Source organism: Hippopotamus amphibius, chromosome 15 (genome assembly GCF_030028045.1).
Source record: "Hippopotamus amphibius kiboko isolate mHipAmp2 chromosome 15, mHipAmp2.hap2, whole genome shotgun sequence".
NCBI classification, from domain to species: Eukaryota; Metazoa; Chordata; class Mammalia; order Artiodactyla; family Hippopotamidae; genus Hippopotamus; species Hippopotamus amphibius.
The window spans coordinates 1,951,219-1,976,559 of record NC_080200.1 but is presented as its reverse complement, the minus strand read 5'-3'; the positions used below and the strand labels follow the sequence as shown (position 1 = coordinate 1,976,559).

The 25,341-nt window shown below is 45.8% G+C and overlaps 1 protein-coding gene across 7 annotated transcripts; it reads right to left on the bottom strand.

The window, feature by feature from the left end:
• Nucleotides 1-630: 630 nt before the first annotated feature.
• On the bottom strand, nt 631-12,447 carry ZNF554 (zinc finger protein 554). 7 transcript variants are annotated; one of them, XM_057709590.1, is made up of 5 exons: nt 12,408-12,447; nt 7,934-8,011; nt 5,239-5,365; nt 3,563-3,754; nt 631-2,102 (listed from the first exon to the last, which is right to left on the bottom strand). In XM_057709590.1, exons 2-5 carry the CDS (start codon nt 7,964-7,966, stop codon nt 919-921), a joined length of 1,536 nt encoding a protein of 511 aa, XP_057565573.1. In that variant the 5' UTR covers nt 7,967-8,011; nt 12,408-12,447; the 3' UTR covers nt 631-918. The 7 variants fall into 7 exon arrangements, with proteins under 7 accessions (XP_057565573.1, XP_057565567.1, XP_057565572.1 ...); XM_057709584.1 differs by lacking the exon at nt 12,408-12,447 and adding an exon at nt 11,896-12,136 and having other exon boundaries at nt 7,934-8,236; XM_057709589.1 differs by lacking the exon at nt 12,408-12,447 and adding an exon at nt 11,900-12,136.
• Nucleotides 12,448-25,341: the final 12,894 nt, after the last annotated feature.

Sequence of the window (25,341 nt, the reverse complement as noted above, 5' to 3'; positions counted from 1 at the left end):
AGCCTGTGCACAGCAACAAAGACTCAACACAGCCAAAAAATAAATAATTAAATAAATAATAAAATAAATCTTAAAAAAAAAAAGAATTTAGAGTGACGCTGGGAATATACTAAGTACCCAATAAATGTTAATGACGACGATGATGTATATCCACACTCTGGCAAGTACATCTCACAGCTGGTTTTCCCAAGATGCCAAAGGTCACTTCAGCTCTCCATGTCCCAAGACCTACTGCATTGTATCCTTGCCATCTTGGTATCTACAGTCCTCCCTGACTGATCAATAAAGCTCAATATCCCTTGGGCTTGTTCATTTTTTATATTGTCAAAATGATTCTAGCAATACCAAACGAAATGGCAAAAGGCAGAAAACACATATTATCAGATGACTGTTCATTTCTCCACATCTCTGTCCAGTCTTTTTCGATTTATGTATATATTTTGACTTCACTGGATAGAATTATACATACTACTTTGCACTCTTTGCTTTTCCCTTTGCATCCAAAGCACCTTCTATCTTAGCAAATGCTCTGCATTGCCAGAGTAGTGTGTGAGACAAGTCAGGACCTAGCTAAGTGACCAACAGTGGCAGAAGGATTAAGTAAAATATTCAGATTATTGAAACAAAAAGTTGAAACAGAACATGCTTTGTTTCAACAACTAAATTAATGCAGTAATTCTCAGCAATATCCCATTCCATTTACCAATCTTTTCCAAGAGGGTGGAGCTCATTAGGCATAGTTCCATGGCAATTTCTCCCTATTATAAGGTGCCTTTTCCCCGCTCTGGACTACAGTGCTTTGCTTCAAGAACGAAGCATAAGCCTACTTATTCTCAAGCAGTACATCAGAGGGGCAAAGTCTGAACAGACCTACGTGGTAGAGTGCAAAACAGTACATTACAAGGCAGCAAGTGAGCTCTAAAATCCAACAAGGTGGCTGCTCTGATGGAATGCTTTCCCACAATCAATTATTTTATAGGTTTTCTGGCTAGTGTGCGTTTTCTGGTGTGTGATAAGGGAAGAGCTCTGGCTGAAGGCTTTCCCACATTCATTACAGAGATATGGCTTCTCTCCAGTGTGGGTTCTCTCATGCCGAACCAGGGAAGACCTCTGGCTGAAGGCCCTTCCACACTGGTTACACTCATAGGGGTTCTCGCCGGTGTGAGTCCTCTCGTGTTGGTTAAGAGACGATCGGTCACTGAAGGCCTTTCCACATTCATTACACTCATAGGGCTTCTCACCCGTATGCGTTCTCTTGTGCAAGATAAGGTAAGAACTCTGGCAGAAGGATTTCCCACAGTCTTTGCATTTATAGGGCTTTTCCCCTGTGTGAATCCTCTGATGTTGGGTAAGAGAGGAAATCCTATTGAAGGCTTTCCCACATTCACTGCATGCATAGGGCTTCTCTCCAGTATGAGTTCTCAGATGTCGAGTGAGGGTGGAGCTGTGCGTGAAGGCTCTCCCACATTCCGGACACTCAAATGGTCTCTCTCCTGTGTGAATTCGCTGATGTTCACTCAGGGAATGCCTCCGGTTAAACACTTTCCCACACTGGTGACATTCATAGGGCTTCTCTGCTGTATTGATTCTGTTGTGTATGGTAAGTGCCATACCATGATTAAATGATTTCCCACTTTCCGCATATGCAGAAATTTTCTCCCCTGTTTGAGTTCTTTCAGGTGGAATAAGGTGACTATTTGGGTTGAGATTTTTTCCACTTTCATCACTTTTACAGGGTCTCTGGTATGTATATCCCATATGATGATGGTTTAAGAATGGATCAGATACCAAACTCTCAATAGCTAAGCCACAGTCATGGAAACGTCTTCCTAGAAAACCTTGTGATAAAAAAAGGTCTGAGCTCAGATTACATTTTTCCCCAAATTCATGCCATGCAGTAGCCTTCTCTTGTACAAATGCCTCTATCTGGAAGTACCCCATTTGCCTCGAAAGCCTCTGTGGGTCTTCACAGTTCCCCTCAAGTTGAGCACATCCCCAGCCCTCTCTGGGGAGCTTTACAATATTCATACCACCAAGTGATTCTTCCTCCAAAACCACCTTCTTGTAAACTGACTGTTGGCTTTTCAGTTTAGTCTCCCAATCTGAAATAAATTGAGAGGCAGGGCTAAGAAAGAAGCTTCTAACTTAAGAACAGTGAGAGAGAAGTATTTCCAACATATACAAGGCATGTGCGGATTAATGTTCAAACATCAGCTTTGAACACAGGGGAAGGCTAGAAAAGGGATAATGGATCAGTATGCGGGGGGCAGGGAATGTAAATGTAGAAGCAACTGCTCTAGAAAGAAGGAGAAATAAGAGTGACAGAGAGAAGAAGACAGATGCCCAAAAAGCACATGAAAAGATGCTCAACATCACTAATTATTAGAGAAATGCAAATCAAAACTACAATGAGGTAACACCTCATACCAGTCAGAATGGCCATCAACAAAAAGTCTACAGATAACAAATGCTGGAGAGGGTATGGAGAAAAGGGAACTCTCCTACACTGTTGGTGGGAATGTCAACTGGTACAGTCACTATGGAAAACACTATGGAGGTTCCTTAAAAAAAAATAGATATAGAACTATCATATGATCCAGCAATCCCACTCCTGGGCATATACCTGGAGAAAACCATAATTCAAAAATACACATGCACCCCAATGTTCACAGCAGCACTATTTACAATAGCCAAGATATGGAAGCAATCTAAATGTCCATTGATGGAGGAATGGATAAAGAAGGCATGGTATATATATACAATGGAATATTACTCAGCCATAAAAAAAGAGAGAATGAAATAATGCCATGTGCAGTAACATGGATGGAATTAGAAATTATCACACTAAGTGAGGTAAGCCAAAGAAAAACAAATATGATATCTCACTTATATGTGGAATCTCATTTAAAAATGATACAAATGAACTTAATTACAAAACAGAAACAGACTGACAGTTCTCAAAATTAAACTTATGGTTACCAAGTGGGAAACATGGGGGGGAAGTGATAAATTAGGAGTTTGGGATTAACATATACACACTACCATGTACAAAATAGATAAACAACAAGGACCTACTGTATAGCACAGGGAATTCTACTCAATATTTTGTAATAACCTATATGGGAAAAGAATCTGAAAAAGAATGGAGGTTTTATATATACATATGTTTCATTTTGCTGTACACCTAAAACTAACACAATATTGTAAATCAACTATACTCCAATTAAAAATTTTTTTAAAAATTCAGAGTGATAAGAAAAAAAAAAGAATGGCAGAGGGAAAGAATTATCAAGAAAGCAGAGAGGGAAGAGATGGAACAGGAAATACAGGTAGAATGGCTTTTAGAAGGAAAAGGATGTTCTTTTCTCTGCACACAAAGACGGGTAGTGGAAGCTAGTTCATGGAAGAAGGTTGATGGAGGAGAAACTGAAGATATGTGGGAAAGTACAGCCAAGGTCCTCAGCCTTCTCCTTAGACAATTAGAGCCTCTATGGAAGGATCTCTGACCAACAGTCCCCACATGCTGCCCCCATCCCCATGGCTCATATCTGCCTATACTTACCTGAACAGGAAGCTGGCGGAGTTCCTTTCCCCGCCATCCACATGGCTTCTCCTTGCTCCCAGTGGAAAGACACCATTGGTTGAAAGAGTGAATACGCTGTCCATGGAGAAAGACTGGTGACTTGAGAGGCTGGTGCTGGGGATATAGTGCCATCCTCAATGTCTGTATCAGGACTCTGGTTCCTCGAGGCTTCTGAAAGAGACAAGAGTACGTGGGAGAGGGATTTCCATGGTGGTCTCGTGGTTAGGACTCCACGCTTCAACTGCAGGGGGCACAGTTTTGATCCCTGGTCGGGGAACTAAGATCCCACAAGCCTCCCATGCATAGGAGAGGTAGCACATTGACCAAGCTAAAGATTTTATTTTCCTAATTTAAAAAATGTGGATCTTACATTTCCCCAAAGAAGAGATACAAGTGGTGAGCCAGCACATGAAGCAAAACTCAACATCACTAGTTATCAGGGAAATGCAGATCAAAACCACAATGACTATCACTTTTTATCTAATACAGTGGGTATAATTTTTTTAAAAAAAGGTAAAAGAAAATAAGTGTTGACGAGGATGTGGAGAAACTGGGACCCTCCTACATTGCTGGCAGGGATGAAAAATGGGGCAGCTGCTGTGGAAAACAGTTTGGCGGTTTCTCAGAAAGCTAAACATAGAATCACCACACAATCCAGCAATTCCACTTCTGGGTATAAACAGGAAAGAGTTGAAAGTAGGGACTCGAAGAGATGCTTGTTCACAGCAGCACAATTCACACCAGCCAAAAGGTGGAAATAACCCAAGTGCCCATCAGCAGATGATGGATAAACACGTGGTCCCTCCACACACTGGAATATGACTCAGCCTTAGAAAGGAAGGAGACTCTGACACCTGTTACACAGTGAATGGACCTTGAGGACATGATGCTCAGTGAGAGAAGCCAGACACGGAAGCATAAATACTGTCTGATGCCACTCCCAGGAGGTCCCTAGAGAAGTCAGATCCACAGAGACAGGAAGTAGATGGTGGGGCCAGGGGCTGGGGGAGGGGGTAGGGACTCAGTGTTTCATGGGGACAGAGTTCAGGAACATTGAGAAAGTTTTGGAAACGGCAGTGATTAGTTGCACAACATTGTGAAAGTAACTAATGCCACCACATTATATACTCAAAAATTATTTAAAAGGCAAATTTTATGTTAAATATATTTTATCACAATTAAAAAAAATTTTTTTAATCATGGCTCTTGGGACTTCCCTGGCTGTCCAGTGGTTAAGACTCTGAGCTTCCACTGCATGGGGCAAGGGTTCCATCCCCGGTGGGGGAACTAGGATCCCACATGCCACTTGGTGCAGCTAAAAAAAAAAAATTTTTTTTTAAATAAATAAATAAATCATGGCTCTTCAGCTTGGCAGAGAGAGTGCAAACACCCTGACTCTGCAGCCAAGAAAAATCAGGGACATTATCTATGCCTAAGCTAAGATGCACTTCCACAGTGGCTCTGGCTGCCATATACTCAACTAGTCAGGAAATTCGTTGTGTTGGAGAAACCAGCCGACTGCGAGCCCCACAAGGGCTGGAACCATGCCCGTCTCATTCACCAGTAAATCCCTACTTCCTAGCACAGCTCTCGACATGCAGCAGATGCTAAATAAACGTGACCTGATGGACGCAGAAGGAATGCGCTGGTCTTACCCACAGAGGCCAGGTTCCCACAGGTCTCCAGCATCACCTCTGTGTACAGCCTCCTCTGAGCCGGGTCCAGCAAAGCCCACTCCTCCGTGGTGAAGTCCACGGCCACGTCCTCGAAGGTCACCACCTCCTAAAATACCACATCAGTTCTGCTCAAGAAGGGCGACCCCCAGGGACTTCCCTGGCGGTCCAGTGGTTGGGACTTGATGTTTTCACGGCCAAGGGCATGGGTTTGATCTCTGGTCCAGGAATTAAGATCTCGCGGGTCTGCGGGGAATGCTTTCCCCATTTCTCACTGAACTGGTGATTCTAACGTCTGGATTCACGAGTATGACCTTCCCACCGGAGAAGCTCCCCCTGCTTTTTTGAGGCTGTGCTGCTCTAGGGTCACGTGCTGGCAGGTCTATTACTGACTTTTCCTGGACAACCTCACAGGGTGGTCCTGAGGGCTCATGAGTTCACGGGGTCGTGGCCTCTGATGTTGACAGAGCCAGAGCCCTTAGAAGCCACACCAAGCAATCTGTCTGACCAGGGAGTCCCTCATCCAAACCCTGAGGTCCCTAGAGACTGGTTCTTTGGTGCCATGAGTTGGCGGTCCACGAGGCACAGAGGGGTAAGGAGTGGGGTTTCCTACCCGCCCCTGACTCGACTGCTCCCTGAAATACGGGGAGAGCCGAGTTTGGGGAAGGGAGGACGAAGGGCTGGGGGACGACGGATGCTTGGTGCCAGGCTGGCTGGGCTGCTGGCTGTCCTGAGGAGGAAAAGCCACCTGTGGAATTTGACAGCGACAGACCCCACGTGGGGCAGTGGGCGTGCTGGATGCCCCGGATTGTTCGGGTCATTCGCGCTAAAATGAGGGGAAGGAAGAAAGGAAGGAGGGAAGGAAGGAAGGAAGGAAGGAAGGAAGGAAGGAAGGAAGGAAGGAAGGAAGGAAGGAAGGAAGGGAGGGAGGGAGGGAGGGAGGAGGGGAGGAGGGGAGGGAGGGAGAAGGGAGGGAGCAACTGGCGATGCCTTTGGTCTTTTCTCTCCTCCAGGAGGAGCACTGGGCTCAGACATTCCCAAGGAGGGGGCGAGGGGGAGGTGGGCATGCAAGTGGACTGAACATTCTCAACTTCCCTGTTGCCAGTTCCTCTGAGCAGGAAATAAATAGAGCAGAAAAAAACAGCCTTTTCTCCCAGTGGCTGCAGCTGCCACACCCTCCCCCAGGGCCCCTTGCATTTCTAGCTGGTGGTTTTGATGTTAACCCTGTAATTGCTGACTCGCTGCAAGGGTCTTAGTAAACTTACAAGGAAATAAAAAGGAAAAAAATGTTAATGGCTCTGTACTTTATGGCTGTTAACATAAGATGCATAATAAAAACAGTATGAAATATTATTGGTTTGCATTTATTAAATACAATAATATATTTATATTATAATGTAATAATTATAAGCAGTATCGTATTATGATAATACATTGTTCTGATTACTATAATAAATGATATAAATATATTATTATAATTTCATAATAGATCCTTCCAATCGGGGAAAGCTGGGGGAAAAAGTCTTAGTGGGACACAATCTCTTTACTTTTTGCAAAGCTCCAGGCTGAAACCTGGCCATGTCCACGTGGGCTGTTTCAGCCAGGCTGCCCTGAGAGCGGGTCAGGGACCAGAGCAGACCCAGGACACGGGGCCAAGGGCTCTAACTATGAGAATCTCACAGATGCTGGCGGGACCACCTAGGAGACTTACAGATGTCCACGAGAAAGGGCTTGTCCCCGAGGGGACCTGAAACTGAGCTGTGGATCAGCCCTGTTTTTCTGATGTGGAGAACATGCCAGACACAGAAGGACACACACTGTCTGACTCCACTCCCAGGAGGTCCCTAGAGGAGTCAGATCCACAGAGACAGGGAGTAGATGGTGGCACCAGGGGCTGGGGAGGGGGTGGGGAGTCCGTGTTTCAGGGGGGACAGAGTTTCAGTTTGGGGAGATGAGAGAGTTCTGGAGATGGAGGGTGGGGATGGTTGCACGACAGGATGAAAGTACTTAGTACCACTTAACTGTGCACTTAAAATTGGTTACGATGGTAAACCTTATATGTATTTAACCACAATAAAGCTTTTTTTGAAAGAAAAGAAAAAATGTTTAAGATGATAAATTTAATGTTATGTGTATTTCACCACAGTCATATATATATAATTTTTAAAAATATATATGTTTTAAAGAGGATGGCAGGGACTTCCCTGGTGGCACAGTGGACAAGACTCTGTGTTCCCAATGCAGGGGGCCCGGGTTCGATTCCTGGTCAGGGAACTAGATCCCACAGGCATGCCGCAACTAAGAGTTCACATGCCACAACTAAAGAGCCCGCCTGCGGCAATTTAAGACCCTGTGCAACCAAATAAATAAATATTTAAATAAATAAATAAAGAGGATGACGCCCTGGGGCAGCCCCTCCCTGCTCTGTAGGGGAAATTGCAGGGTCTTCAGATGGCACAGAGATGCTCAGGGCCCTAGGAAGGAAGCACAGCCCTTCTGCAGGGACACAGTGCACATCTCCTTACACTTAGGAGGAGCCCAAGTACCTGGACCCAGATGCTCACAGTGAATTCTCCCTCCTTTCCCACAAAGCAAGGGTGCTCCGTTTCAGGTAGGTGTGTTCCCTCTAGACATACTGGGTGCCTTTCGAGGAGGAGGGTAAGGAAGCCCCACTCACCTGGGGCCAGAGGGGCAGGCACCCAGCAGCCATCCTCTCCTTCCTCCTGGGCAAAAGCAGCTTCACAGGCAGGCAGGGCTGTGGGAGGAGAAAGGCAGCGTGAAGACCAGACCCTGCCTGTCCCCAGACCCCAGAATCCCCGCCACCACTTGAGATGACCCCCACCATACACACAGAGGATGGTCATGGAAGCCAGGACAGGCCAGGGGTCTTAATGGCTCCATTTTCTGGATGAAGATACTGAAGGTCTTAGAAGCACACAAGTTCTACTGTGAAGCGCTCTGTATTAGCGTCCAGGGGAGGCTGTAACAAATAACCACACACTGAGGGGCTTACAACATCAAAAATGTATCTTCTCCCAGTTCTGGAGGCCGGAAGCCCAAGATCCAGGTGTGGCAGGACCTCACTCCCTCTGAAGGGTCCAGGGGAGGGTCCTTCCTGCCTCGTCCAGCTTCTGGGGGCTCCAGGCTTCCTTGACTTGTGGTCCTATCACTCCAGTCTCTGCCTCCCCTTCACATGGCCACCTTCTCTCTGTGTCTGTGGGTCTCTCCTCTTCTTATAAGGACACCAGCCATTTTTCTAGGGACCACCCCCCCCCAGCCCCACCCACTCCAGGATGACCTCATCTTAATAAATTACATCTACAAAGACTTTCCAAAAAAAGTTCACATTCTGAGTCTCCAGGTGGACATGAATTGGGGGGGGAGGGGGGGAGAGGGAGCGAATCAACCCAGTACCACCTCCCAAGCCCACATCCTAGAAGGCTTAATTCAGACCCCCCACCCCTAGCCCCCACATCAATCAGATTCACCGCTCCCTCCCCACAGGTGGCTCCCACTCTGTCCTCCTCTCTTCTCTTGGGACTCTTCTGCCAAACTGCTCCGTGCTTTAGTGGGAAGGGTCTATATGGGCCTGCCCCACCTTACCAGAAGCAGAAGCATGTGGCCCTGTACACCCACGGGGAATTCTTTTATTTTTTAAGATTTTTTTTTTTTGATGTGGACCATTTTTAAAGTCTTTATTGAATTTGTTACAATATTGTTTCTGTTTTATGTTTTGGTTTTTTGGCCACAAGGCATGTGGGATCTTACTTCCCCCTCCAGGGATCCAACCTGCACCCTCTGTACTGGAAGGTGAAGTCTTAACCACTGAACCTCCAGAAAAGTCCGAACCCATGGGGAATTCTGAGCTCCCCACATCCCTCAGGGGACTCCCTGCCTTTCAGGGGGAGAGCTGCAGGGAGATCTGGGCTGTGCTGATTCTGGAACCGTGTGGTGAGAGAACTCTATCCTCCACCAAACATTACTCAGGCCCCTCTGAGCACTCGTTCCAACTAGGCCTCAAAGCTTTGGGCTCCCAAGTTCATCTCTGCATTGTCTGGTTTTGGCAAAACCCCTCCTAAGTCACTTCAGCGAGAATCCCTGCCCACTGTTTCTATAGTTACATGAGCTGCCACCCTGGGGGAGGCTGGGGGGTGGGTACATGGAACTCTGCCCTGTCTTTGCAACTTCTTATGAGTCTATACTTGGTTAAAAAGCGAAAGTTTTGAAAAACAGTGGTCTCCCCCCACCAAAAACAGAATTTCACGGGAAAGGTTGATTAGAGAAAAAATGTCTAAAAAGGGGGTGATTATTTTAAAAAAGGCTAAGGACACCACCCAAGGAGAAGCTGTGTGAAGGTATGTGGGAATTCTCGACCATCCAGCAACTCTCCCGTGAGTGTAAAATTAAGTCAAAATTAAAAGCTCATTTAAAGAATAGACACTTCAAAAAAAAAAAGGAAGGGAATTCCCCTGCGTTCCAGTGGTTAGGACTCTTGTGCTTTCACTGCCAAGGGCCTGAGTTCGATCCCTGGTCAGGGAACTAAGATCCCACAAGCCAAATGGTGCGGGCAAAAAAAAAAAATAATAATAATAATAGACACTTCTCCAAAGACAATATACAAATGGCTAACAAGCACGTGAAAAGATGTTCATGGTCAAAAAGACAGACAAGTAAAGCAATATACTTTATACTCCGATATAAACAAATAAACAAAGAAATAAATAAAAACAAAAATAAATTTAAAAAGAGAGGTGTAATAAGAAAATATAAAATGCTCATGCACAAAGAAATAAAACTACACTATAATCAAATTTTAATAGCACATCACCCCTTTGTCTAAAAACAAACAAACAAACAAACAAAAAACCCCAAAAGACAGACAATGATGAGTGTTGCCAAGGACAGGGCACTCAGGCATCACTGGTGGGAAGGGAAAATGGTGCACCACTGTGAAAAGCAGTCTGGCCGTTCCTCAATCGATTACAGTTGCCGTAAGACCCAGTTCCACTCCTAGGTATCTACTCAAAAGAAATGAAAACAGCACATCCACACAAAAACCGGCACATCTGTGTTCCCAGCAGCAAAACCCCCAACAGGCAGAGGTGGAAACAACCCAAATGTCCATCAGTGAGGAAGGGATAAACACCACGTGGCACATCCACACAACAGAAAATTATTCAGCCATGAAAAGGAGAGCAGCCCTGACACACGCTACCACGTGGACGGACCCGAGGACACGATGCTCAGGGAGAGAAGCAGACACAGAAGGACACACAGGGTGTGAGTCCACTGATGGGAAACATCCAGAACAGGCAGAGCCACAGACAAAAAGTGGATTCATGGGGACTCCCCTGGTGGCACAGTGGTTAAGACTCTGCGCTCTCAATGCAGGGGACCCAAGTGTGATCCCTGGTCAGGGAACTAGATCCCACATGCACGCTGCAACTAAGAGTTTGCATGACGCAACTAAGGGGCCAGCCTGCCTGCCACAACTAAGACCTGGTGCAACCAAATTAATTAATTACATAAAATAATTTTTAAAAAAGGTATACAGGCGAAAAAAAATTTTTAAGTGGATTCATGGTTGCCAGGGGCTGAGAAGGGGAAGGGGAGTGACTGTTGATGGGGACGGGGTTCCTTTTCGGGGTGATGGAATTTTCCGGAGTTAGACAGATATAATCTAACTGTATACACATACATAAACACAAAGCAAAAAGCCAGCAAGGATTAGACGCCAAACATAACTGTTACCTCAAGGAAGGACCTGGAATTATGATAAGTATCAAGGAAAACGTGATGTGCAGTCAGCTTCTTGAAATAAAATCGAGATGAAATAGAAAAGTTTAAAAATCTAAAAATGACTGCAGCTTTCACCAAGCTTCCGAGATGAGGGAGCAGAAGGGATTTGATGCCAATTCTTCTCCAGAGAGCTGGCTCTGACTCACTCCACGGGGGAGCAGAGCCCTGGGACACCTTGATCTCTCTGCTCTTGGGATTTTAAATTGCAGCTGGTGGCAATGGGTCCAGGCCCCCCTGCCCTTTCCTAGCTCTTCCAGACAAATCCTCTCCCACCCTCGGGTGGTTTGCGGGACCCTCTCGCTGTGGCTGATGTCAGTGACCTTGTTAGACCTTCATTCACCCAGGCCTGGGGCACCTGGGCTCAGGGGCTTCCCTTTCAGTGTTCAAACCACTGAAAGGTATCCTTTCTCCATAAGCAAGGGCGGGTGACGACTTCCTGGCAGGGGAAAGTTCAATGGACCCCAGGGAAGGGGAGAGGTCTGCGAGCTTGTTGCTGGGACCTTCGTAGAATGGTCAGCTGCTTCCTCATTCCTGTGCAAGTGTGTGTCCGGGCATCAGTGGAGCGGACCCTTGAGAGCTTATCACTAGAATCACAGCGCTAAGGTGTAAGCCAGGGTCTCTCCCCCAGCCGGCACTGGGGACCCTGAGGCTGGACCGTTCTCGGAGGGGCCGTCCTGGACGCTATAGGAGTGGCGCAGCATCCCTGGCCCCCACCTACTCAGTGTCAGGAGCCCCCCAGTCATGACAACCACAGATGTCCCCAGGCACCGCCCAGTGTTCCCCGAGGGGGAGAACCGCCCCAGGTGAGACCCCCCGGGTTAGTCCAAGCGCTCAGCGAACCTACTCAGAAGTCCGGGCGTTCGGTTTACCCCGTTTCCCTGTAACGTCCGGCCTCTGGAAGCTGCATCTACCTCGGGACAGGGTTTGCCCCACGGACCTGTCGCCCAGGGGCATGTTCACAGGGCGGGGCTCAGACGCTGCCAAGCCGGGTGCTGGGCGGCCTCGGGCAAGCTGCTCAACCTCTCTGATTCTCCTTTGCCGCCTGCAGAGCGACAGGCGGAGCAAACCCCAGGGGGACAGCCCAGGCCACCCCTCCCGCCCCTCCCGCCTAGCTACCCGCACGGGCGTGGGGACCAGGCTCACGGGCGGCGTCGCGGCTGCGCGGCCCGGACAAGCGATGCTCCAGCGCGGCGGCCCCAGGTGCGGGCGCAGGTGACCGGCAGCGCAGCACTCCGGCGCTGCCGGGTCCTGCCCGCGTCCCGCCGCGTGGGAGGCGCTCGGGGCAGCGCGTCCCGGGGACCCTTGAGCACCCAGCCCGCCCGCGCCCCCAGTAGGCGCCCGGGGTAACTCACTCCGCTGCCGCCGCCCGGGTACCCGCTCCCAGCCCGGACTCGGCAGTGGGCCTGCGCACCACAAGGCCGTGAACTACAAGTCCCAGAAGGCGCCGGGCGCGGCGCTGGGTTCCCCGTCCCTCTGGGGGCAGCGAGTTGAGTCACAGCGCCTTCTGCGGGCGGGTCGTGCCTACACAGGACTGAGATGCATCTGGCTTCCGAGCACGTCCTCAGGCCCCAAGGGCACACGCGAGCTCCCGGAGAGCTCAGGCGCATGCGCGGCCTTTTCTTAAATAAGGGAGAAAGTGCAGTGCGTTCAGCATTTGCCAATAAAACAATAATAACTATTATTTATTAACACATTAATAAGCGTATAATCCATTATATACCTAGTTAAATTATTGTATTAATGATAATGTTTATTAGTAATATTAATATATTGATTTCTGTTAAGAATATTCTATTAATAAAACTACCATAATTAATATATTATAGGTTAGTAATATATTCTTAAAACAATATAATACATAACTAAATCCTATATTATATATTATATAGATGTAATCATCTAATGGTAAAATTAAAATAGTTATGTATTTAAAATTATATATTTAGTTATATAATTTAAATTGTTAAACTAAATTATTTATAATTTAGTTTAAATTATTATTATAAATACTGTTAGACCAAGCGATGATGTGTTATCTCTCTTCCCTGACGCTATTTCTCTCACTCTTTCTCTCACTCTATACTGCTGTGTATGCAGTATCCCAAGTCCTCGCCTCTACAGCATGTTTTATGTTGGAGAAGAAATGAAACCCCCAGAAAATGGGGAGAATTTGACAGTGCTTCCTCCATTACAACTGATGACCACTGGCACTTGATGATGTCTATGTGATATATATATTAAACGCTCTCATTGTGACTTTGTCACGTGATCAACAAGTGCTTGGGGAAATAGGATTTGGATCCTTTCTCTAAAGTTACGTTTTACTTGTTTCAAACCTGGACTGGAATCTGGTCTTCAAGTGGCACTGGTTTAGATAGAATAAACATCAGGTAGAAGGCTCTGACAGATGGATGAATTTGTGTGACATATGGCCCAAGCCAACTCAATAATAAACGTGTGTCATGGCCTGAGTGAAAATCTGTAAGTTGAAATCACATCCCCAACGTGATGGTATTAGGAGGCGGGGGCCTTTGGAAAGTGACTAGGTCATGAGTGTAGAGCCCTCATTAGTGGGATTTATGCCTTTATAAAAGGACCCCAGAGAGCACCCTCTCCTCTTACACCACATGACTAGACAGGAGAATTCAACTGTTTGAAACGTAGAGGAGGTTCCTCACCAGAAGCTGACCATGGTCTCACCCTGACCTCAGACTTCCAGCCTCCAGACTGTGAAAAGCAAATTGCTGATTAAGCCAACCAGTCCATGGTCATTTGTTACAGCATCCCGAATGGTCTAAGATGGTGTGTTGAACAATTTTCCAACCCAGTTTTTTCAAACTGATTTTTCCCACCTTAACCCATGACATGGAAGATATGCTGCTCAGATTCCTGCTTCAGGAGTGAAGGACCTATTCCTCCTGCAGCTGGGAATGCTGCTGACTGATGGTCCTCAGCTCTCAGCCTTGCTTAATCAAAAATCAGAGCAGTGTATGGGACTTCCCTGGTGGCACAGTGGTTAAGAATCCACCTGCCAAAGCAGGGGACACAGGTTCGAGCCCTGGTCCAGGAAGATCCCACATGCAACAGAGCAACTAAGCCCGAGAGCCACAACTACTGAGCCCACATGTTGAAACTACTGAAGCCCGCATGCCTAGAGCCCATGCTCCACAACAAGAGAAGCCACCGCAATGAGAAGCCCACGAACTGCAACGAAGAGTAGCCCCCACTCGCCACAACTAGAGAAAGCCTGTATGCAGCAACGAAGACCCAACGCAGCCATAAATAAATAAATAAATCTTAAAAAATAATTCATAGGACAAGTAGGCAGAACATCTGCAAAGTTATAGACTTGGAAAACCCTATCAACCACTTTGGCCTGACTGATATTTACAAAACACTAGACCAACAACAGCAGAATACACATTCTTCTTGATTGTGCAACAGAGCAAAGATAGACTATTCTGGGCCATAAAACAAATCTTAATACCTTCAGGAGGATTCAAGTGATACCAGATGTTCTCTGACCACAAAGGAATTAAATTTCAAATCAGTATGAAAAAGATCTCTGGAAAACCCACAAACATTTGGAAACTAAATAACGTACAGTCAAACAACCCAAAGAAGACACAAAAGGGGAAATTGGAAAGTACTTTGAACTCAATGAAATATCATTCTAGGTGCAAAGATTAAAAGCCACTATCACTATCTTTGTGACCCATGGATACTTCACCTGCTGCTAATAAGACATCTTTATTGACAGAACTTCTCTTTTTCTGATTCAACCACTCTGTGTGCAGCTAGGGCTGTGGTCCTGGATACATGAAAACCGCTCAGGAGGGGAAGCTTGTCTGCTGCTTTGATAGCATCACTCACCCACATGGGGAGATTTCCAATCAGACAGGTAGGCACCTGCAGAAACGTTCTCTCCAACCACCCCAGCCTTTTCCATCAATCCAGTGAAATGTCATAGATTTGCAGTGTCATATTCCTTTAATCTTTTTTAAAATTAAGTTAAATTATTTTGGCTGCATTGGGTCTTTGTTGCTGTGTGCGGGCTTTCTCTAGTTGTGGCAAGCAGGGGCTACTCTTCGTTGCGATGTGCAGGCTTCTCATTGTGGTGGCTTCTCTTGTTGCAGAGCATGGGCTCTAGGCACATGGGCTCAGTAGTTGTGGTGCACAGCCTTAGTTGCTCCACGGCATGTGGAACCTTCCCAGACCAGGAATGGGACCCATGTCCCCTGCATTGGCAGGAGGATTCTTAACCACTGCGCCACCATGGAAGTCCCTCCTTTAATCTTATACCAACTGTTCTTTTATTCGCTCAGTAAAGAGTATTTGCCAACCTATCTTACAACTGTTAGGATCTTCCTTTTGTTTGGAATGTTCTCACTACTGCCTAGCTAATCCTACCTAATCCCTAATCAGGAATTCCCTGTTCCCTAAACGTCATTGAACATGAATATTTAAGAAGCCAAAACTCTCAAAATATGAAGATATAAGGGAAAGAGTGGATGGTACCCAAGTTTCAGAGAGAACGAGCACAGCAAGCAGATAGATGCACAGGGAGCTGTCCAGGTTCTGAAACGAGACAGAATGAGACAGGACACCAATTAAGAACCGTTTTACCTTGTAGTAAAAAATACATCTATGTTCTAAATGGATATTGAGTCCATCACAAATCTGTTAGGAGAGCCAAGTTAGAGGGACATGAAAAGGAGAATATCACCATCGTTGCTACCCCCAACAAAATTCTAAAGGGAACTGTTGCTGTCAAAGCATCTTGATGGATGCCACCTGAGTCCTGGAAACTTGAATTTGTGAAAACACGGAAATCACCACCAGCCATTGCTGTTGTTACCAACCACATCAGGAAATAAGAATCACCACACCATGCTTGATTCCTCCAACTGCTCAGTGCCAAAGAGAACTCTTCACTTAAGTGCCTCTGACCCAGGGAACTTTGGTCCCATGCCTGTGTCCTTGCTGCAGAGGAGAATTCTAAAATGAGTTTTGAGTCCTGCTTCAGAGGTAGAGTATTTGCAAGATTTGACTTTCTCCCAACATAGGAAGGTTAATCCCAAATTTATGCCCAGCCATCAGTATAACACGTCCAGTATACTTTCACTCACAGGAATCTCCTCAACTATGTGAGTTATTTAAAAAAAATGTATGCTTTCTAGTGCTGACAACAGCTCCGTGGGATGAGTATTACCACGACCAGCATTTTACTCAAAGAATCGAAAGTGTGTCTAAAAGCAAAGCTTTTGTAAGTGGCAGAGTGTAGAGTTAATTCTGAGTCCATAGAATTCAAAGTCTCCTCTTTCAACTGCATCACATGGTCTTTGAAATTTTATAGTGTAATGGATGAAGCATAGCAAATGAACGGACTCTTTATCACCGTGCGAAAGGCTGGGTGAGAAGCTTGCATAGGATGCTTGAACTTGACAGTCTTGAAAGATCTGGGAATGATTCCCAAAGGAGATGTAGTCTGAGCTGAGTTTTTGAAGCCAAGCAGAAACCATTTGCCCCATCAGACTCACCATACACGTGTTTCTGCCCCACCCTCTACCCTGGGAAACTGACTTCTCTGGATGACAGCAACCACGCTCACATGGCTCCTGACTTCCATTTGGCTTTGACCAACTGGAAGCAGCAGCACAAGATCAGCAGGGAGGAGAAACAATCAGAGACTTGTCTTCCTGGCCCTCTCCATGCTGGGTCTTGTGAAAGCCTCAGCTGCTCTCATGTTGAGCTCGTGCTGGGTTCCAGGAATTAGTCCCTCTTTCTCCCCTTCAGGTCAAAGGTGGTAACCACCCCCACTCTTGCCTATCGCAGAATGCTGCAGGATCCTTTGCTGGCTTTCTTTAAACGTATCCACGTATTTGAACGTAGTCCTCTCAGGGAACTTTCTTCCATCACTTTTTTTAAGGGTGCCATCTGTCTGGTGACACCCTTACGAACAGGGAGGGAGATTTCAAGTCAGAGAAAAACATGTGCCAGGGGAGTGAATGAGCCTGGAGCATTTCAAGCTTGGAGGACTTCAAGTAGATAAAGTGCATTTCCTGCTACATTAAAGAGTGTGAACTTTATCCCGAAGCACATGGGATCAATTTCAAAGGATCGCATCATCAGATTTGCATGCTTAGGCAGTCACTTCATGAGTGGTGCACTTGTAGGAGGGAATTAGAACTGAGGACTGGAAATCCATTGCAAGTGAAGGGAAGGGATACAGTGACTCTCCCTGTATATGCATTTTTGCACACTTGAGCTACTGTATAAACCACATTTTGGAGAGAAAAATATCACATGATATCACCTGTATGTGGAATCTTTAAAAAGGGTACAAATGAACTTACCTACAAAACAGAAATAGAGTTACAGATGTAGAAAGCAAACTTATGGTTACCAGGGGGTAAGTCAGGGGGAGGGATAAATTGGGAGATTGGGATTGACATATACACACTACTATATATAAAATAGGTAACTAATAAGGACCTACTGTATAGCACAGGGAACTCTACTCAGTATCTTGTAATAACCTATAATGGAAAAGAATCTTAAAAAGAGTGGATGTATGTATATGTATAACTGATTCACTTTGCTGTACACCTGAAGCTAACACAACACTGTAAATCAAATATACTCCAAATTAAAAAAAAAAAAAAGCACATTTTGTTTTTCTGTAGGATGAATGCCTAGAAATGCGATTGCTGAGTCATTTGCATATGTACATACTCATCATCTTAAGGCCCTTTGATACATTTTTCCAAATTACTTTCTCAAATATTTGTACCTATTTACCAAAAACCTTATCCCTGTACCACTAGATTTTGCAATTGTAAACAGCTTTTTGCTCATCTAATAAGTAAAAAACAGTATGCCGTCATTTTTTTTGCACATTCCTGGATTGTTAGTAAGGCTGAATATCTTTTCCTAGATTAGCTAAATTTCCCAGCTGACTCTTCATATTTTATGAGAGTATTGTCATCTTCTTGTTGATTTTAATAACTCTTTATAAATATTATCCTCCCTACTATATAAGTTGGAAATACTGTTTCCTTTTGTTCTTTAACTGTGTATGGTGATGTTTGCCAAATTAAAGTTTCAAATTTTTATATAGTTGGCAATGAAAATTCAATTAACAATCAAGTTAAGAAGAAAAAAGAGAATTTTATTCGAGCCAAACTAAGGATTATAACCCAGGAGACAGACTCTCAGAAGCTCTGAAAGTTGTTCCACCTGTTAGAAGTTGAAGGCACAGTCACATACATTTTCAAGACAAAGAAAGTTCCCTACATATGAACGAGTTCCATTCTGAGAGCGCGTTCATAAGTCCAATTTGTTTGTAAATCCAATAAAGTTAGCCTAGGTACCCAACCAACACAATCGGCTGTAAAGTGCTGTACTGTCATAGGTTTATAATACTTCTCACACAAATAATACATAAAAAATAAACAGGGAGGGACTTCCTAGGTGGTGCAATGGTTAAGAATCTGCCTGCCAATGCATGGGACACGGGTTCCATCCCTGCTCCAGGAAGATTCCACATGCCACAGAGCAGTTAAACCCATGCAACACAACTATTGAGCCTGCGCTCTAGAGCCCGTGAGCCACAATTATTGAGCCCATGTGCCACAACTACTGAAGCCCGCATACCTAGAGCCTGTGCTCCACAAGAGAAGCCACCGCAATGAGGAGCCCATGCACCACAATGAAGAGTAGCCCCCGCTCACCGCAACTAGAGAAAGCCCATGTGCAGCAATGAAAGACCCAACGCAGCCACTAAATAAATAAACAAATTTATAAAAACAGAAAAACAAAAAAACAGGGACATCCCTGGTGGTCCAGTGGGTAAGACTTCACACTCCCAATACAGGGGGCCCGTGTTCCCTGGTCAGGGAACTAGATCATGCATGCATGCTGCAATTAAGAAGTCCACATGCTGCAACGAACACCTGGTGCAGCTAAAATTAATTAATTAATTAATTAATTTTAAAAACATCAAGAAAATATTTTTAACCTTACAGTACAACACCTTGAAAAGTATGAAGTATAGTACAACAGCTGACATACAGGAGCACATTCACATCTTTGAAATTTCACAACTTGAAGATTTATATGTAGGGTCCTTACTGTACATCAAAATGACATACTGACATTTTATGTAAAGTTCACCAAAGACACCCAGTCTAGGTAAGCACATACAAAGTGATTAGTAAGTAATCATGACCCTTTACAGAGTTGGGAAAGAACGCTCTTCTTTTAAGAAGTTACACTGCTAGTGTCAGAAGCAAGAGAAAAAATGGATCTTTAAGACTGCGCAGGTGGGGGGACTTCCCTGGTGGCGCAGTAGTTGAGAATCCACCTGCCAGTGCAGGGGACACGGGATCAACCCCTGGTCCCGGAAGATCCCACATGCCTTGGAGCAACTAAGCCCATACACCACAACTACTGAGCCCACATGCCACAACTACTGAAGCCCACATGCTTAGAGTCTGTGCTCCACAACAAGAGAAGCCACAATGAGTAGCCCCCACTCACCATAACTAGAGAAAGCCCTTGTGCAGCAATGAAGAAGACCCAATACAGTAAATAAATAAATAAATAAATAAATAAATAAATAAATAAATAAATAATATAAAAAAAAATATTGAGAAGATGTTCCCATGTTCGAGGAGGTCTGGCTTATGTGTAATGCAGATGGGAGGGAGGGAGGAGGCCCAAACGGACACAGAAAGAGAATTTTGTGTTTTCTTGTCTTGCCTTAAAATATAAATTTTACTTCATCATACTTAAAGAACAAACTTGTGACTCCAAATTTGAGCAAATGTGAAATTATGCAGTGATTCAAAGTTAATTGAATACGCTGAATTTTTATTTATTTTATTCTTTACTTTTTTTTTTGGCCGTGGCACTTGGCATGCATGTGGGATCTAATTCCCCAGCCAGGGATTGAACCCATGCCCCTGCATTGGAAGAGAGGAGTCTTACTCGCTGGACCACCAGGAAAATCCTGAATATGTTGAATTTTTAAATCAAAGTTGATGTGCAGAGATTCACTGAAGAAACCCAATGCCCTCTGCCTAAAAAAGTATTGTCTTGATAATAACCATATCAACTGTCTTTTCATCTTTTGCCTTTCATTCAGCAGATAAATGGGGTTCCAAGTAGCTTTTATCAAACCTGATTTCTTCTAACCCTCACTGGATACACCATTCTGGGTCAATCTTTAGGTGATTGATAAAATAGTCAATAGTGTTTGGTTGTAGTTTGTGGCTAGGAGTAACAGAATGCCCAACTCAAACTACCCTTTCAAGGAGGAAATTCATCATTTCTCTTAACAAGACATGGTGAGAGCCGTCGTCCTGGGGTTAATTATTCCAAGCGCTCATCGGGACTTCCCTGGCGGTTAGTGGTCAGGACTCTGTGCTTCCACTGCAGGGGACAAGGATTCAATTCCTGGTGGAGGAACTAAGATCCCGTAAGCCACAGGGCACAGCCAAAAAAAAAAAAAAAAAGCCTTCCATCTCAGTGACTTGATGAGATCACCAGCAGGGAATCCACCAAAGTGGGTCACGTCATCAGGGACCTCTTCAACACGTTGGGTTGGAGACACAGGCATTACAGGAGTATCCATATTGCAACCCGGGGGAAGCAGGGCACAGGGAGCAACACAGCAGATTTCCCTCCGAGCCTGGGCTCTGCCCAGCGTCCGCTGAGACAGCCTTCAAGCCTGACGTTTCATCTGCCATCCTTTTGTCCAGTAACACACTGTCCACTATGGCTGGCGCTACTGAGTCTTGAAATGTGGCTATTTCTCGCTGAGCTATGCCTGAGTGTTATAAAGTAGACATGGGATTCGGAGGCCTTTATTCAGGGACAAAAAAAATATATAAAATGTCTTATTAATAGCTTTTTATAGTGATGACACATTGAAATGATGTTTGGGATATGCTGGGTTCCATAAGATATACTAATGTTGATGTCATGTTTCCATCCACTTGGCTACTAGATTTAAAATGACACGTAGCCCATGCTATATTTCTATGGCACTGGTCCAGGAGATCAAGACACCTGTCCTACATCTTAGGATGGCTTCCATCTAGGTACCTTCTTGGATGAGCCTTGAAGGGCAACCTGTGGTGAGGCCTTGCCACCTGCTGGACACATCCAGTACTGCAGCCTGTCTCTTCCATTCACTGATACGGCAAACATTCATTGAGTAACTGCTAGGAGTTGACAGCAGGCTGGGGCGGGGGGTGATGCTTATTGAACCCACATATGAGGTGTGGTGGGTGGAGCTGGAGGTTCACACAAAACAGGTAGATGCACAAGTGAATATGTCATAGGCTCAGGGGTGATACGTGTGAGAAGGAATAGAAAGCAGAACATGGGACCCGCAGAGAGAAGAGCTGCAACTGTAGCCGGGGATGCCCGGGAAGACCTATCTGAGGATCTCGCAGTTAAGCAGGGCCATGAAGAAAGGGAGGGAGGGGCCATGGACATGCATGTGCAAAGGAAAGCAGGTGCAAATGTTCCCTGTGGGTACATCCAAACCCTTCCTCTTCCCTTTCCTGCTGGGGCCAGACACCTTCTGCAGCTGCATTTGACAGTTGAGGAAACTGAAGACCAGGAAGGTGGCGGCCGGGGTTACTCATCTCTCGTCCCCTCCCCTTCCTCGTCTTGAGCTAACCCTGCTTCCCACTGCAAACAGGCTTCCCTGTGTCTTGTGGAAACTGGGGGCACCCGTCACTGAATCACCCCTCACGTACACAGCCCACAGCTGAAGAGCCGACCCTGAGTTAGCAGATGCCTCATGGGTGGTGCCTCTGGGAAAGTAATTGTTTTCCTGATTATTTTTTATTTTTAAAAATATTTTTTTTATTTTTGGATGCATTGGGTCTTCATTGCTACACATGGGCTTTCTCTAGTTGTGGCAAGTGGGGGCTACTCTTCATTGTGGTGCACGGGCTTCTCACTGCAGTGGCTTCTCTTGCTGTGGAGCATGGACTCTAGGTGTGTGGGCTTCAGTAGTTGTGGCGTACAGACTCAGTAGTTGTGACACACAGGCTTAGTTTCTCCACAGCATGTGGGATCTTCTCAGATCAGGGATCGAACCCATGTCCCCTGAATTGGCAGGCGGATTCCTAACCACTGAGCCACCAGGGAAGTCCCTTTCTGATTGAGGGGAAAAAAAAAAAAAAAAAGACGAACTTGGCACACACACACTGGCTCTGTCCTTCTGTCTTTCTCTCTGGAATATGGGCATAATATCTGAGTGTGCAGAAGCCACCTTGCAACCATGAGGACAAATGCCACCAAGAACTGGGGCACCAACACCCCCAGCCCGAATTGCCCATCTCGAGATTTCTTGTTATTTAGAGGGGAAACTCCCTTCAATTCTTTGGGTCGTATATTCAGACATGGAATCACTATGTCACATGGGAATTCTGTTTAACTTTGTGAAGAGCCTGTAGATGAGTTCTTTGCCTGTTCCTGAATCTCATAGACGTGTAAGCTTACGGTACATCCTCTTTTTTGTTCTGGTCTCATTCGTTTAACGTCTGTGAGATTCGTCCCTCCTGGCAGCCCAGCTCTGCATATGGTGTGTCCTATTCTTATCATGTATTTTTCTGTTGTACAAACAGGGAAGCACCTTGGGTAGATGCGGCCGAAGTTTTGTGAGGTGTACATTGCTCCATGAGCACAAAATACTTTTAGACCCTCGGATGGGCATATTCTGTTGTGGTTTACATTTGCATGTCTCTAATGACAATTGACATTGAATACCACTTCATAAGGTTGTGACTATTTTTAAAAATATTTACTTGGCTGCATCAGGTCTTATTTGCAGCTCCGGGCTTCTCTCTAGTTGTGGCTTGCAGTCTCTAGAGTGCAGGCTTAGTTGCCCCACTGCATGTGGGATCTTAGTTCCCCAAGCAGGGCGTGAACCCAAGTCTCCTGCGTGGGAAGGCAGATTCTTAACCACTAGACTACCAGAAAGTCCCAGCTTGTGACTATTTGGATTGACTCTTTTCTGAAGTGTCTTTTGCCTGTTAAACCAAAAACTGGTTGTCTTTCTTATTGGTGTGTCTCTCCTTTTTCTGTTAAGGCTACAAACCCTTTGCTGGTAAATATTTCAAGTATCTTCTCCCCATCTGGCTTGTCTATTCTCTCTTAATGGTATATTTTGATGTACATAAGTTCTTAACTGTTACAAAGTCCAGTCTTTCTCTTGACATTTAATGTTTCTCATTTCCCATTTAAATTATCTTTGCCAAATGCCAAGGTCTTGAAGTCATTCCCTTACATTTAAGCTTAAGTGTTTCACCTTTCACACTGAGATTTGTGTATGGTGTGAGGCAGGGATCAAGGTTTCAGTATTTTCCACATACTGGTCCCTTTGCTGGAGAGACAGCCCTTCTCCAACCTGCAGGGATGCCTCTGGTGTGAATCAAGCAACCCTTCACATGTGGGTCTGGTCCTTTGGGTCCATCAGTCAACTTGCCTGTCCATTCTTGCGCCAAAATCGCACTCTCTTAATTACTCCAGCTTTCCCAAAGTCTCCACACCTAAAAGCACATCCTCAGAAAGTATCAGCCTTCTTCAAGACTGCCTTGGCTATTCTAGGTTCTTTGCGTTTTAATATAATTTTTAGAATCATTAGTCAGTTTCCACAGAGAAAAAAAAGTCTGTTGGAATTTTAATTGGGATTGTGTCGACTCTGTAGATCTATTCGGGGAAGAATGGATGTTTTGTGAACCTTCCAACTCTCTGGGCAAATCATAACCCTTCATTCACTCATATTTTCTTTTGTCTCCCTCAACAATATTTTGAGTTTTAGTGTCCAGCAGCTGTACGTCTTTTGTCCCACTTATTACGAGGTGTCTGATGGGTTTTGATGCTATCATAAATGCTATCTTAGACATGTAACTATTTCCTTTTCCAAGTGCTTGCTGTTAGTATATAGAAATGGGTAAGAGGTTTGGACACTTCATCAAAGACACACAGATGGCAAATGAGCACATGGAGAGATGCTCAGCACCACGTCATGGGGGAAAAGCAAAGTAAACCCACAGCGAGATGCCGTGTCACACCTGAGCACAGCTAAAATCCACATACGGGTATTTACCCAAGTAAGATGAAGGCCTAGGTCATGTGCACAAACGTCCACAGCGGTGGACATAACCACCCCAAACTGGAACCCCAGAGCAAACCAGAGGGACGAACAGACAGACGTGTACAACCTGCTACAGAATAGAGCTCACCGAGAAAAGGGGGTCCACATGGAGGTCTCTCAAAATAACCATCCTCAGTGTAAGAAACCAGACAAAAACTAACAGAGGACGTCCTGTGTGGTTTTACCTCTATGAAACCTGAGAAAATTCAAGTAAACATCAGTGACAGAAGCAGATGAACGGTTGTGTGGGGAGGGGCGGGCACGGTGGGAGAGGACTGGGGATGGGGGGGACGGGGCAGCTGAAGGGGTGAGCACGTCACATAACTGTTTATAGACGTGACCTCAGTAAGGCTGTTTACACACACACACACGTACCCCCTTCCAGACGTGGCAGCTGTTCTGAGACTTCAACAGACGCCTGGGTGAGGGATCAGGAGCCCGGGTCCTCAGCCAGTGCAGACCCAGACAGTCTTGGGCAGGTCCTGCCCCGAGTCCCCTGGATGAGGGGAGGGGAAGTCCACCACGTCTCTCCCAGAGCAGAACCAGCACAACCCCCTCACCCCTGTCCCAATCCGAGCAGGTGGGGCCCCAGGATGGTCCTTGGAGGCTCCCGGGGGGTGGGGGTGTATTCTGCAGTCCCGCCTTGGCTGTGGTGCATCTCAGGTGGGGTGGCAGGGATGTGGTCAACGACAGACTCTGGGTTGCCGGTGACAAATGTTTCCACAAACTGACGTAAGCAGAAGAGGGAATCCATTGGCTCAAAGTGCAAAGAGTATGGCGGGGATGGGGCCCTGGGGAGGCCCCTTGCAGTTCAGGTTCCTCTGTGCTGATGGCCTCACTCTAACATCAGCTCACATTCTCCCAGTCCCAAGTCCGGGGCGGCGGGTGGGGGGGACGGCACAGAATTTCTTTTCCCAAGCGGTTTCAACAAAAGTCATGGGCCCAACAGCACTGGCCTCAACTGGACAACCTGTCCACCCCCAGACTGAACTCTGTGGCCGGGGAAACGACCCACACACCTGCTTCAGCCCGGGCCCTGACGCCCTCTGGGACTGATGGGGCCTTGGCCTTGTGGGCCACAGAGTGCGAGAGGGGACAGCCACAGG

What these genes read in the sequence shown, in the direction of transcription:
- ZNF554 (XM_057709584.1), bottom strand. Translation starts at nt 8,101, where the DNA reads ATGGTGGGGGTCATCTCAAGTGGTGGCGGGGATTCTGGGGTCTGGGGA. An exon ending in GCCTGCCCCTCTGGCCCCAG is followed by an intron (nt 5,366 to 7,933) that starts GTGAGTGGGGCT and finishes GTGGTATTTTAG; the next exon opens with GAGGTGGTGACCTTCGAGGA. An exon ending in TGGGAACCTGGCCTCTGTGG is followed by an intron (nt 3,755 to 5,238) that starts GTAAGACCAGCG and finishes TGTCTCTTTCAG; the next exon opens with AAGCCTCGAGGAACCAGAGT.